At 40.3% G+C, this 13,537-nt stretch overlaps 1 protein-coding gene across 2 annotated transcripts in view; it reads left to right on the forward strand.

Annotated features, from left to right (window-relative positions):
• Positions 1–13,537, forward strand: part of NTRK2 (neurotrophic receptor tyrosine kinase 2) — a 312,241-nt gene that overhangs the window by 223,409 nt on the left and 75,295 nt on the right. For both annotated transcript variants that reach the window (XM_080669802.1, XM_080669803.1), the window contains one exon: positions 12,976–13,106. In XM_080669802.1, the coding sequence (XP_080525928.1) occupies positions 12,976–13,106 (131 nt within the window). The remainder of the gene's footprint in view (positions 1–12,975; positions 13,107–13,537) is intronic.

Below are 13,537 nucleotides of genomic sequence, written 5' to 3' on the forward strand. Positions count from 1 at the left end.
ATGCATGTGATTTTTTAATGAACTCTCTCTTCTGCAACTGAACCACTTAATTTGGCTGCACAGTTAAGGGGACACTTGGCTGAGAAAGTCATTCATGTTTCTGGGAGTCATGTGGAGTATGGTAGCTGAGTGAATAATGCTTTTGTTCCAAATATTAAATAACTTAGCTATTAGCATTTATAGCTTTCCTTTTACTTTCACTGGCACCACTCTAAACCAGGACTTTGTGACTATGCTTTTATTAATGCAACAATCTCCTAGCTACTGTCTTTGTCTCAGTTCACATATAATACACCATGCATATCCCTACCAGACAATATACTAATTACATAATGCTCCACCCTCATTCAGGAACCTACAATAGCTCCCTTCTGCTTATAGGATCAAATCTAGACCCCTCATCTATCCCTCAGGCTCTCTGTGACCTGGTTCTATTGAGCCCATTGAAACTTCCTATTGTAATTTCCACCCTGCCACTTCTCATCATACCCCTGATTGAAGAGAGCAGTCCTGTCACCACTACCCTGCCTTCATGCCTTTGCCGCTCTTTCTTACTTACGAGCCCACCTTTGCCTCCAATTATTCAAATGAATCTATTTTTTCACATTTCCACCCAGACCTTTTTTAATCCTGTAATTACCATCCACATTAACTTCTCCTTTCTTGAAGTCATATCCCTCTAGCAGGCCAATGCTTGGTGCTATTCCCACACTAGCATCTTGCATGGATCTTAGTCTCCTATCTATAAGTTTTGTCTCCAGATTGAATTTTTAACTTTCTTGATTCTTAGTCTCCAAAATGCCTTCCACGCCACACTGGTGTAAAGGACATTGAACTTGAAATAAAAAAAGCAAAGCATGGGGTCTGGCTTTATAACTGACCAGCTGTGCAACCTTAATGATCCCCTTGAACTGTTTGAACCTCTGCTTCCTCAGCTGTAACATGGAACTCAGAAAGGTTTAGCAGCCTATCTCACATAGTTTTAATGCTCAAATAACACATGCCAGGGCTTTATGAGCCTTAAAGTGCTCTGGGACCAGAAGGCCCATTATTATTGTAGATGTAGGTAATATTTAACATTAAATTGAACCAATAAAAATGTATCTGTAAGACACTGTGTACTCATGAGTGCCAAATCACTAAATAGCAGTGGTCACGTCATACACCATTTATAATGCATTTTATTTGTCAGCGTGCTTTTTATTTAAAATACCATTTTGTTCTTGCTGGGGGGTCAGGTACTTTCATTCCCATTTTACAGCTAGAGGAAAGAAATCAAAGTTGGGCAGATACATTCAGATAATTGCTTCAAGTCGTGTAGTTAGTTATTAACAACGATGGGACTGAGGCTTCCCTTTCTGCCTCTTAATCCCTGCAAATTATAGTCATTTCACTCACTGCTCCCCCATCCCCACCCTGGGCCCTGTCCATGGGACACCCTCTTTCTTTCTCATTTGCCTTCCTCAATGGTCCTTTTCTTCCTTGGCCATCATTGGATCTTGTATAGCTAGGTGGCTTTATTTGAGCTTGTAAGGATCTCACTCCTGTTCATCTATAATAATAAAAGCGTAATATGCTAATTAGACTGGACAGCTGAACGACCTTCTGGACATCATTCCGGACATCCTTCTGGATGACATTCTGGATGAAGCCATGGCAGTGGGGGCCAAGGCAGAGGTGGTTAGGGGTGATCAGGCAGGCAGACAGAATGGTTAGGGGCAATCAGGCAAGCAGGCCAGCATTAGGGGCGATCAGGCAGCCAGGCGAGCAGTCAGGGGAGACTAGGCAGGCAGGCAGAGGGGTTAGGGGTGATCAGACAAGCAGGCAGAGTGGTTAGGGGCAATCAGGCAGGCAGGCGAGCAGTTAGGGGTGATCAGGCAGGCAGGGAGGCAAGCAGTTAGGAGCCAGTGGTCCCAGACTGCGAGAGGGATGTCCGACTGCCGGTTTAGGCCTGATCCCGCAGGGATTCCTGTGGGATCAGGCCTAAACCGGCAGTTGGACATCCCCTGAAGGGTCCCAGATTGCGAGAGGTTGCAGGCTGGGCTGAGGGACCCCCCCCCACCCCCACCCTGTGCACAAGTTTTGTGCATCTGGCCTCTAGTTTCCTTATAATCATGTGCACATTCATAGGTGGAGGGGCAAAGTATAAGAATTTTTACTATTCCTTACAAATACTGTTATTCACTCAATTATTTTTAGGTGGAGGAGCCAAGATCAGAGAAGTGACTGAGTCCAATGTTGGCTCTTCACTCTCAGTTCTGGTCCCCTGAAGACTGTAGGTCCCTGAGAAATCAGGTTCTTCTTTAGGGGCTTGTCCACCAGGACCACAAGGCAGGGCTAGACATTTTTTATCCATACGCACAGGGACACTGTTACCACTGAGTACTTCCTCAGCTTAAGCATACTATATACTTTAACTTTGACTTGTTCTTGAATGAATTTGCTTAACATCACCTTCTCTGAACATGTGATAGCATTTTAATACTTTAGAACATGCCAATCCCAGATGTAAATGGTTCATATTAACATATAGGAACAGATTTTTTAATCACCCACCATAAAGTTCCCTTTGAAACTTTCTCTGGAGAAGGCACTTTTTTTATAAGGAACTTCATTATAAAACCCAGGGAATCATATTAGAAGCCAGATTTGTGTGACCCTCTGCATAATCTCCAACAGGACTCCAGAGCCCAGGGAATGGGAAGACTTCTCTCCTTTCTAAAGCAGCCTGATTAGGTCAATGTGACTTAGTTGTGCATTTTTTAGAACTGTTCTCCAAAAGCAGAGCTTATAAGATTAATGCAAAATTTGGAAGTGCTCCAGCTAACAGAACCACCCACAAGTTCTTATCAAAAGACAGAGAGGAAAGGAACCCAAACACCATGACTCTCACACTATAAATCTTCTCCCAGCTCATAAACTGCCTTCAACGCTGTGCTTCTTGACATGCGTTCACACCCGAGGTTTTGCAGCTCATCAGAGATGGAGAGTGTATATAGACAGAGAATGAAAGGGATAAGTCTGGTAGCTACAGAGAATAGGTGATTTGACTTCTGGGGAAAGGATATAGCAATATTCCATGGACTTCATCCAGTTTTTAACCTCCCTGACTTCCTCTGTTCTTACATTTTTGAGCGATACGTTGCATTTGGTTGATACATGTCTGTAATGAGAAGGATCAGGATATAATGAACATGGCACTGGATTTGAAATTAGACACATGGAGAAGAAAATCTAGCCTGGCGCCCACTTAGCCTTGCAGTATACAGTATTAAGTTGCTCCTGTTAAAACAAATTTTGTTCATTGCTTTCCAATTTTTAGAAGGAAAAGACACTTAATTGTATCATATTGTGAACTGAATGTACACAGCAGCAATTTTGGCATGGTTGCAGTAAAGGTCAAGCTCACAGAATATAGGAAATAATTGGGGCAGAGGAAGGTAGGGGTGTAATAAGCTCAACATATACAGAAGAGTATCAGGATACCTGAAACAGAGATGCAGTGTGATAGATAATCAATAGAAGAACTGAAGATATTATAGCTCCAAATTATTGGGAGGAGGTGGGAGGGAGTGTGAGCAAAATCCTCCTCCTATGTAGCAGAAAGTCATTAAGTGTCTTAAATTAGGAAAACAGGAGTAGGAGGTACAACATTAATTAGAGTTATGGAGATGATGCCTAGAAAACAAAAAAGTCAAACTGCACTGAATGAAGACGAGTAGGACTGAGGACAGGAAGGAGTGTGGAAAAGCACAGTTTCTTTTCATCTTTAGCTCTTTAGTACTGCTTATTTGTTACCATTTGCATGTATAACTTTTCTTAATTTTTTTGTAAATTAAAAGAAAAAATGCAGATTCTTTTCTAACATTCAGAGGTTCTGTTTGCAAAAGTAAAACCTAGCAATACATTAGGTTGAACTATGTGAAATAGCTATTTGTCCCATTTGGGCCTGTGCAAATAGAAATTTCAATTGGTTCAACCTAAATAGTTTTCAGAGTTTGGACTTTACTACAGACAGATTTTAACATGAAGGTCCAGTATATGATCAAGTCAGTGACACTCTAGTATTTTGGAAATGTCATAATTCATTATGTCCAACAAGGCCCTTCTTTCCAACCAACATTTCCAGTCCTGCTCAACTTATAAGGGAAAATTCAAATGGCATGTCCTTCTACCTCAAACCCTATACTCTAACAATTTGCTTTTGCTTTTTTATTTCATTCTAAACACCCCTCACCCTTTATTTTTTACATCAGTCATGGCAGGCTTTATGTTCTGCCTTTAACAACTGTTATTTGTGTATTTGTCTCATCTGCCTAGTAGACTGCCCATCCTTTGGGGAAAGATTTGTGTTCTATTGGGAGAGACTGCATGGGTTTTGAAGCCAATCCTAGCTTGTTTTGCTCACTTTCCAGCTGTGTGGCTTTGGGCAAATTACTTAATATCTCCAAGACTCAGTTATGACATTCCTAAAACGAACACAATGATGTCTCTCCATCAGTCCATCAAGATGTCTGAATAAAGACTCTATGTACAATGCTTAACACAATGCCCAGCACACAGAAGATGTGCACTGTTGAGCTTCTCTTCCCCTGCTCATCATCGAATCTCCCACAGCACCAAACATAGTTCTTTTCACATAGATGCTTAAATGCTGAAATGGGGTGGGGGTATGTTGATTGAAAGATGCTGCAAGTATTGTAAAACCCTTTGAAGAAAATAAACTTTAACATTACCTCTTGAAATATGAGTCCTCAAATAAGCATGTTAAGGAAGAAATATCATAGAATTCTGTCTTGCATATTAACTGGGCCAAAAGGCAGGGAAATATTTGGGATGTACTCCAAAATCTTGTCCGTGACCCTCATTCTTACAGACATTGGCCACATGTCATTGGTTATGAGCTCTACTGAGCATCTGCCTTTCTAAGGAGTTTTGGCCGTGTCTATAGCTGAGGAAAGCAGCCTGGGAAACTGGCATAGAATTCTGGACCTCATAAATGCCCATTGACTTTTCATTGCTTATAGACTAAGTGCTTGCCCTTGTGTTCAAAGCTTTCCTCATAAAAACTCTAACCTGCTTCTCTGAAGTTCACTCAATGACTCCATGGAGCCTCTTCCAAGTGGCCCATTCACATAGCGGTTGGCTTGCCCCTCTCATCATCATTTATCACATTCTGATAGAATTATTGCTATTTCTCTTACCAATTCCTGCTCCCTCACTAGAATATATGTACAGGAATTGTGTTATATGTATATAACATGTATATGTTACATACATACTTCTGTTAGGATAAACTCTTCAAAATGAAGACACTGGTGTGGTTTGTGAATTATCCCCATCAAAAACAAGATTTCATTTGCAATGGGAGGATTCATGTAGAAGTATGTCGATAAAGGCCAACTAACCTGTAGAAGTCACTTAGGAGAATGTAGTAGCTACTAGGAGAAAAGTGAGGAGGGCACAGGAGTGGGGGATCCCAAATGATAGAACAGATACCAGCATACTAGTAGAACCCTTAAATTGAGGTTCATGCACACAGCTTGGGAAGAGGGTGGTAAAGGAATGTTTTCCATCCTCAGGAGCAAGAAGAACTTTAGGGCTCAGGGACACAGGGTCAAAGGGGTAGGCAGATAAGGCTGTCTGGCCCACCTGCCAGAATTTTGTACAATCACTCTGCATAATTATTCTTGAAAATACAAACATTGCTGGGGCTGACTGACAAGTATTGTTCCAGCAGGGAGGGCTGTCAGGGTAAATCAATCCAATTCTACCACATGCCAGTGTGTAGAACAGATATAATTTTGGCTGTTAGGGGCTGTCAAAGCGAGGGATGTGCCGTATGTGTATTTTGAAGTGTGGTGTTCCCGTCAGTCTAACAGCTTGAAAGATTTCTGGGGCTTTCCCCCTCCTTGGCTGTTTTCTACAAGAAGTTTGGGTAATTTAATTTCAAATAACTAGATTGCATTTATCTACTGTAATGATTGGGTTAAATTAAGCATTGCTCCTGCATGACCCACATCTGTTCTCTGATTTAGCATGGGGGCATCAAATATGTTTTAGAAGGAAGGGGCCATTTGCTGCCATTGGATGTCATATGGGGGCATCCAGGTTGGTAACTGGTACCCTCCCAGGAGTGCAGAGTCACCCTGCAAGAGTCTATCTTATCTATCACTAGACCCATTTCAAAGCTTAACCCAAAGGCACACAATGGGGCCCTTGGGGATCCCTTGAAGTCCACTTCCTCCTTCAGTGACCCAATGCTGTGATGAGCCCTCAAAAGTGGCTCACTCAAAATCTTTGCTTTCTGTTTTAGACTTTTTCTGCATCCTCCACCGCACTGTACTCTCAGGGGCTTCTCCAAGAATCTGTCTTGCCAGTTTCCCTCTCACCCTCCTTCTTTCCCTCGGCCTTTCTTCTTGTGCCTGTTTAATTTCTTACTTCCCATTATTCTTCCTAACATACACACACTCTCAAATTTCTGCCTCTTCAACCCCATCACCAGCTCCATCCTCTATATTCACTTGTCTGCATGACCTCCCACATGTGTAGGCTCCACTTACCACTTCCAGGTCTTCACTTACTAGTACACTCACCCTTTGCCCCTGGCAGTCTGATTTTTGCTCTGCTCAGCCTCATTTGTGGCTCATTCTCCTATCTCTCTGATTCCTTCAGTTTGGTTTTGTTCTATGGCTCATTGTTCTCTGTCTTCCCCTGAAAACATGGAGGATTAGTACCTGGAAAAGTCCTCTGTTGTATTTGGGGGCAAGGACCTGACTACAGCGTCCCTGGGGGCAGTCACTCTGAGCTGTGTGCATCCCAAGGATAAGGGGCTAGAGAATGAATGTAAATTATAACTGAATGGAGCTCACCTTCTAGTCAGCAGAGGCATCTGTGTGAACAAGCTATAGCTACACCCTAACTGACTTCTCTGGCTCCAGTATGCCCGGCCAGAATAATCTAATGATTTGTACTTATCACTTTTCTCCCAGACTCAAATGTCTGTCATAGCCCTAGATAGAGCTCATATACATAATAAAGTAGTGGAATGTGTGTGCTGGAGCTGACCTGATGCCATTTAGCTCAAAAGTACTCATTTAAAGATGAGGAAATGAAGGCAAAGGGCAGTGACATCATTGTTCAAGAGTCTAGACTTATTAGTGCCCAAACTTACTACCTAGTAAGGTATTCAAAGCCCTTTGTGATTTAGGCTTGTCCTACTCTCAGAGAATATCATCTACTCTCTCTTCAGGAATAAACCAAGATAAATCACTATTTCTCACATACACTCTGAACTTCTCCTCCACTACCTTAAATACCTTCTTTCCCACCATTCTTATCTCTTGTTCAATCTCTTATCTATTTTTACATTTTCATGTTATTATTTATTCATACTTTAGATTGCTTAATAAGTCTAGACCCAGCAGTGGGTATGGGGAAATTATACCTATTCTTCAACTATATCCCCAAAGCATTCTTGAGTATGCCTACAGACATTGATTTTTATGTCATCATGATGATAAGAGCCTTGTGGACTCCCTGTGTAGTGCTTTGGCTGGGGGTGGCTTTTGTGTCATATGTTTATCTCTTACTGAGTTATGCTTTGAGAAATAATCTTTGGAAACCCACTATTTACTCTAAGGCCTTTGGGAGGATATCGATCCCCTGCGTGAAACTCATTCAAAATATTCCTTGGAAAATGAAATACTATGAAGAATCTTACCACAAGGAATGTCTGTACTTTTACTTTGAGTAGTAAAAATTTTGTGAATTATTATGTTTTTGTTTTGGCTTCTGATTCCGGAAAGCTCGGGGTCAAATTATGACTTAATTTTAATAACCCTGTGGGACACTAGAATTTGCATGTTTGCATTTCTATTGAACACCTTGCCTTCATCTTCCATTCCACTTGCCCTGATGAGTTCTTATTTAAAATTTGTTTTTCCTTGCCTGGTTATGTAAAATCTTTTATGTAGGAAAAAAAAGGTATAAGGTGTTACAGATATATGTATTTTTTCCTGCCCTGTTCGTTTGTGAGGTTTTTTTTTATTATTTTTTTGAAGAATTTCAATAAATTAGAGTCTATTTTACTCATCCTAGAAAAATGCCCAGGCCATAATAGGTGCTTAATAAAGGTTTGCTGAACTAAATTGCTAAAAGTAGACTCACAATGCCCTAGGTGGGCAAAGTTGAGCTCACACACTTTCACTTTTTTATAAGAAGGCCAAGGAAAGGTAGTGTTGTAGTGAGAAGAACTCAAACTCTGCCTGTTACCAATGGTACAAACTTGGATGAGTTAGTTAGCTCAGCTGATCCTCTTCCTTTTACTTTAATCAAAAAATGGAGATAGGGATACCTTACTAGATTGCTATCAAAATTGATAACCCCTGTAAATCTCTCAACACATTTTCTGGCTCATAATAGCAATCAGCACGTGTTAGGCCCCCACTTATCTCCCTCTCATTTCATTAGAAATAACACTTGGAAAAGGATAAGTGGATGACTCTATGACCACAAGTAAGTCAATTAATTGTGGTGTCATCTGTAAAATAAATGTGACTATTGACCTCATTCAGAAGGATATGAAAATTAATTGATGATAATGCACATTGGGAATTTTTGCTGAAAAGTGCGTAAGAATGGCTCAGTATTATTACATTTTATTTCATCATTAATATTATTTATGAATATTTGGCCATGTCTTATCCTGGTGCATTTTATGTCTGTGGTCTTAATTGCATTTATTTCGTTTTAATACCAACTTGTATCTTAATAAAAATGTAGATGAAGTTGAAAAACATAGTTTCCATCTTTTATGCAAATCTATTTTTACAAGGTATATAGTTTTACCTGTTTCAATATGCTACCCATGAAACAGACGTCAAGATAGATAGAAATAATTTTTATTAATTGTATTCAGATCAAGCTTAAGCACTTTCTAAGGTATTTAACTTTTATATCCTGCTTTTCTCACTTATATTTTATGTTTATTTGCTGCTTTTTTAATGAAATTCTTCATTATGAGATGTTTGGCCCATTTCAGACGATAAACGTGAATGTTTGAAACATTTCTACTAGAAAAGATAATTAACTAAATGAAACACCTGTTACCATTTTAATCTCAGGAAACGCGCATTGCCTTCAGTCTCAAATGGGCCTGTGTTACATACAGAGTCCAAGGGTGGCTCTTCTGAAAGTCAGGACACCTGAGTCCTAGTTGGGCCACCTTCTAGCTGTGTGGCCCTGGGGAAGTCACTGTCCTGCCCCAAGTCTCACTGGTTGACTGTCAAACAGGAAGGAGACAGCCTCACATATCTTTATATTCTCTCACAACACCCAGCCCTCTGAGAAAGAACCATGGAGGCAACTGGCCCTACATTTAGGTCTGTAGAGAAGAAGAGAGATTCCTCCTAATACAGAATATTATCTTCTGAATACATAGTACTTTTTACCTTCCTGTTTAAAACTTTAAAATATATTTCTTTTGAGAGGCAGATCGTTTAGTAGCTGGCATATATGAGAAACTCAAGAAGTGTCCCAATTCAAGGTCCGTGTGCTGAGCAGAACATGTTGACTGGGCCAAGGTTTTCTATGAAACCTCATTTCTGGGAAAATGGGAAGGATACATTTCTTATTTCAACGCTGAGTGGACAGGGATTTAATTATTTATTTATTATTTATTTTTAGGTTCAGTGGTAATGGTTATAGACATGGATTAATACTTTATCTATAGCCTCTGTGTGTGTGTGTGTGTGTGTGTGTGTGTGTGTGTGTGTGTGTGTGTATATATATATATATATATATATATAATATTTACTTCTGGGTGATATCAATACCAGGAATTCGATTTCGACCACCTGACACTGCCAGTATCCCTGTAAACTATGGAAGCTTCTTTATGACAAATGCATTTTTCAGCTGCTGTAATGTAATGCTAATACAGAACCGGAAATCTACTCAGCTCTGGTCCACATGAAGCAAATGACCAAGGACACCAAATTTCCACTCTGGAAAATTCCATTTATGACAAAGATGGCTAGACAGTTCGCAGCCACTCATCTTGATTCTTATTGCTAGTCATCAGTTTCTCCCTGATTCTACAGAGCAGATTTATTTGCACAATAATCTAATCACATGCTTTGTTTTGACTATATTGATGTACATAGATCAGTCTGCAGACCACATGAGTTTGGTGGTGTATTTCCTACACCACATATACCTCTTAATGATGCCCCCTTTTCTTTTGGCAAAGTGAAAAAGTAAACTTTATTGATAAAGCTTTTTTTTTTTAAATCAATTTTTCCCCTTCAAATCTAGGAATCCATTTATGCTGGAGTTTGGGCATTTATTTATTTTTTATTAGTTATTCATGTTGGGTTTGATGTGATTTTAATCAGGTCTCCAAGATTGAGAAGAGAATTGACTGACCTCAGGGAAAGGAAGTGTATAATGAATTGACATGCTTACCTGATGGTTTATTTGTTATAGAGTCCTTAGACTCACTTCACTCAGGATATTTTGTATAAATGAATCCAAATGTTCATAGGGCTCTTTAAGGCAGTGATATTCAAAATGTTAGTCAACAATGAGATAAGGAGTTTGTCCAGAATCAGAGCACTGCTTCCTATATTAAGAAAGTCTTGCTCCTAGAAAAAGTCACCTTAATGCCATGCACTCAGCCAAACAAACTCCTACAGAGCCTCACTTCTGAACTGCAGAAGAAATGGCGGCCCAGTGTTTCTACAGATTAAGCAAGTGACTGAACCATTCTCTGCCCTGCACCCTGAGAATGATGACACTGGTGGGGTGGAAAAGGAATGTGTCAGCCAGGAGCTCAGTGTGTGAGAGGAGGAATCAAGATGTCAGCAGTGAGGGGCAGAGGTGGTATAGGCTGCTGGCTCCCTAAGACAGATGCTTTAGGATAGCTAGATGCTTTAGAAAATTTTGTCTTTAGCCATAGCTCTATAAACTTCTTTCTGGCAGGAGAGTGAGAGAGAGAGTAATGGCCAGAAATCACACACAAGGGCCTGAAGTACCCGCAGATAAGGGGTGAAAATGGCTTGCATTTGAGAGGGCTTCAGGGGAAAGGCATGGATGTCCTCAGGGCATAACCAAGGTTTTGGTTGAATCAAGGAGGTAGAAGGAAATTTAAGGAGAGCTCATGGATGATAGGTAGCCATCCCACAAGTCTCCAAGGAAGGGTTTATGAGGGAGGTAAAGGGGTGAGCATTGACTCAGCCTGGGACATTTATGAGCAAAGCTGGAATGAGAGGTTGGTTAAGAAGTGATCCCCTAAGAGGGTACCAAGGACTTCCTTGGTTATTTCAGGAAACAGGAAGGAGGCAGGTGGGGATAAGTACTGATGCTCTTTGGAGGAGAATGGGAAGAAATTCTTAGCTCAAGTTAGTTGTTCTCCCCGCTGCTGACATCTCAGAGAACTGGACTTCTTTATTGCTTTTGTACTCAATAGGTTCGTCAATTGACTGAGATAATATGATTATACAGTGTTTGCCTGCTGTTTATTATGATTCAGCACATTTTTCAACAAATATTTTACAGCACCAACTGTGTGCAAAGTACTGTGACACACTGTCAGGAATGCAGATATAAACACAAAATTGTTACCTGTGCCCCTGGGCTATAGGTCTTATAAAAGAGATTAACTCTGCTTCAGGGGAATACGTTGGCAAAAGGCCACCATTCATATAATCTATTATTTTCCAAGTCAACAAAGGAAATTAATACAAACTAGCAATTTCTTAAGGAAAAGATGCATTTACTGCTTTCAAGGTCAACATGGGAAAACTGGTCTCATCAATTTTAGTTTTGGAGATGATGAAATTTTGTCTTTTGCCATAGCTCTATAAACTTATTTCCTACCAACTTTTTCTCTTCCTTGGAAAATGTTTTAAAAAAGAAAATGTAAATTAAATGGGGGAAAAGTTAAATACTTGCCTTGATCTGGTTAGAGTGTAAAGTAAATCAAGTGGCTATTTAATTCCCAGTGAACATGTGACAACCATGGAGTTAAATATTAGATTTAAATAGGGCAGCTAATTCTCTGCAAGAATTACATTTATCTCTTTATATGAGCACTCTACCTAATGAACACATTTCTCTCCTCTTCAATCCGGGCGTTGCTACCAGAGCATGAGATATTAATATACATTCCTATACTCATTAATATTGTTGCTCATAAAAGACCTTTTGATTTTTATCAGCCTGAGTTCCCAGAGGCCTGTGGAAGCCATCACTGCTTCAAAGCACATGAGTTACCAAGGGAAAAATCCTATTAAAGTAAAATCTTAATCACCACTTGCATTTTATATCAAGTCGTATCTAAAAAGAAACTGTATAGCATCTTCATCAACATAGAATGTATAAACAAATGGCAGTATAGTCCTCCCACAGAATATTATAAAGCAGTAAAGGCAATGTAATCACTACTACACACACTGTAACTCAATAAAACTTAATCTGAAAGACACTGTTGAATGAATGATGCAAGATATAGAAAAATACATATAGTATGATTCCATTTATGTAGGTTCAAAACCAGGCAAAGCCAAACAATATCTTGTTAAGGATATATCATTAGTAGCCAACCTAGGAAGGACATGATTGACACAAATTCCTTTCCCCACTAGACATGTGACTGACAAATAGATGCAAAGCATCTGGCTTGTAAGAAAGAGGCCGGCCATTAAGGTGCATTTCTTTCTCATTTCTCCCCTTTCCTAGCCAGTAAAGTCCATTAATGACCCTCTGCAGCCAACAGCTACATCCCTACTTTACTTCTATCAAGGACAATAAATGAGTTCTGGAGAGCAAGCCAACCGTGAGGGTGGACATTGGACTTGTCCTCCGCTTTGCTCTGTGCGGAGAAGAGCCCGGGCATGGGCCCTGAGACTACCCACCCTTGCTTGCCCACCGTGTGCTCTGATTCCAGTCTTTGTTTCTGTCTTTGTTTTGCAGTTGTTCAGCACATCAAGCGGCATAACATTGTTCTGAAAAGAGAGCTAGGCGAAGGGGCCTTTGGAAAAGTGTTCCTAGCTGAATGCTATAACCTCTGTCCTGAGCATGACAAGATCTTGGTGGCTGTGAAGGTAAGAGAACACTCCAGAATGTGTTGTTATCCACGGTCTCAGTAATGTGTACTTTTTTATTTTATTGGCCATTTCAGGAGCAAATGATGTCTGCTATGAAGGATGTGATCAAACTCTTTTAACTAAATGGACAGTAGGAAGGATATTTGGGGCACATCCAAGTGTCCTAGGTTCTTTTTAGGGGCACCTAAAAAGGCTGTAACTAGCTCTGAGCTACTCTTTCAAGTCCATTTTAACTAAATTTCAGACAGAAATCAACCAGCTAAGGCTTGAAGACTCAGCCTGTCTCCCCTGATTGCTTGGTGTTTGTGCCCAGCTCAGCTGCACGTGTTCTCACGCTGAGGTTCTGGAAGGGAGACTATGAAGTTCACTCTCTCTCTCAGCCTCTGTTCCACTGACATCTTCTGTTATACCTCATCCCTCCCAACTGT

Source organism: Plecotus auritus (assembly GCF_963455305.1).
Source record: "Plecotus auritus genome assembly, chromosome: 5".
Taxonomy (NCBI): domain Eukaryota; kingdom Metazoa; phylum Chordata; class Mammalia; order Chiroptera; family Vespertilionidae; genus Plecotus; species Plecotus auritus.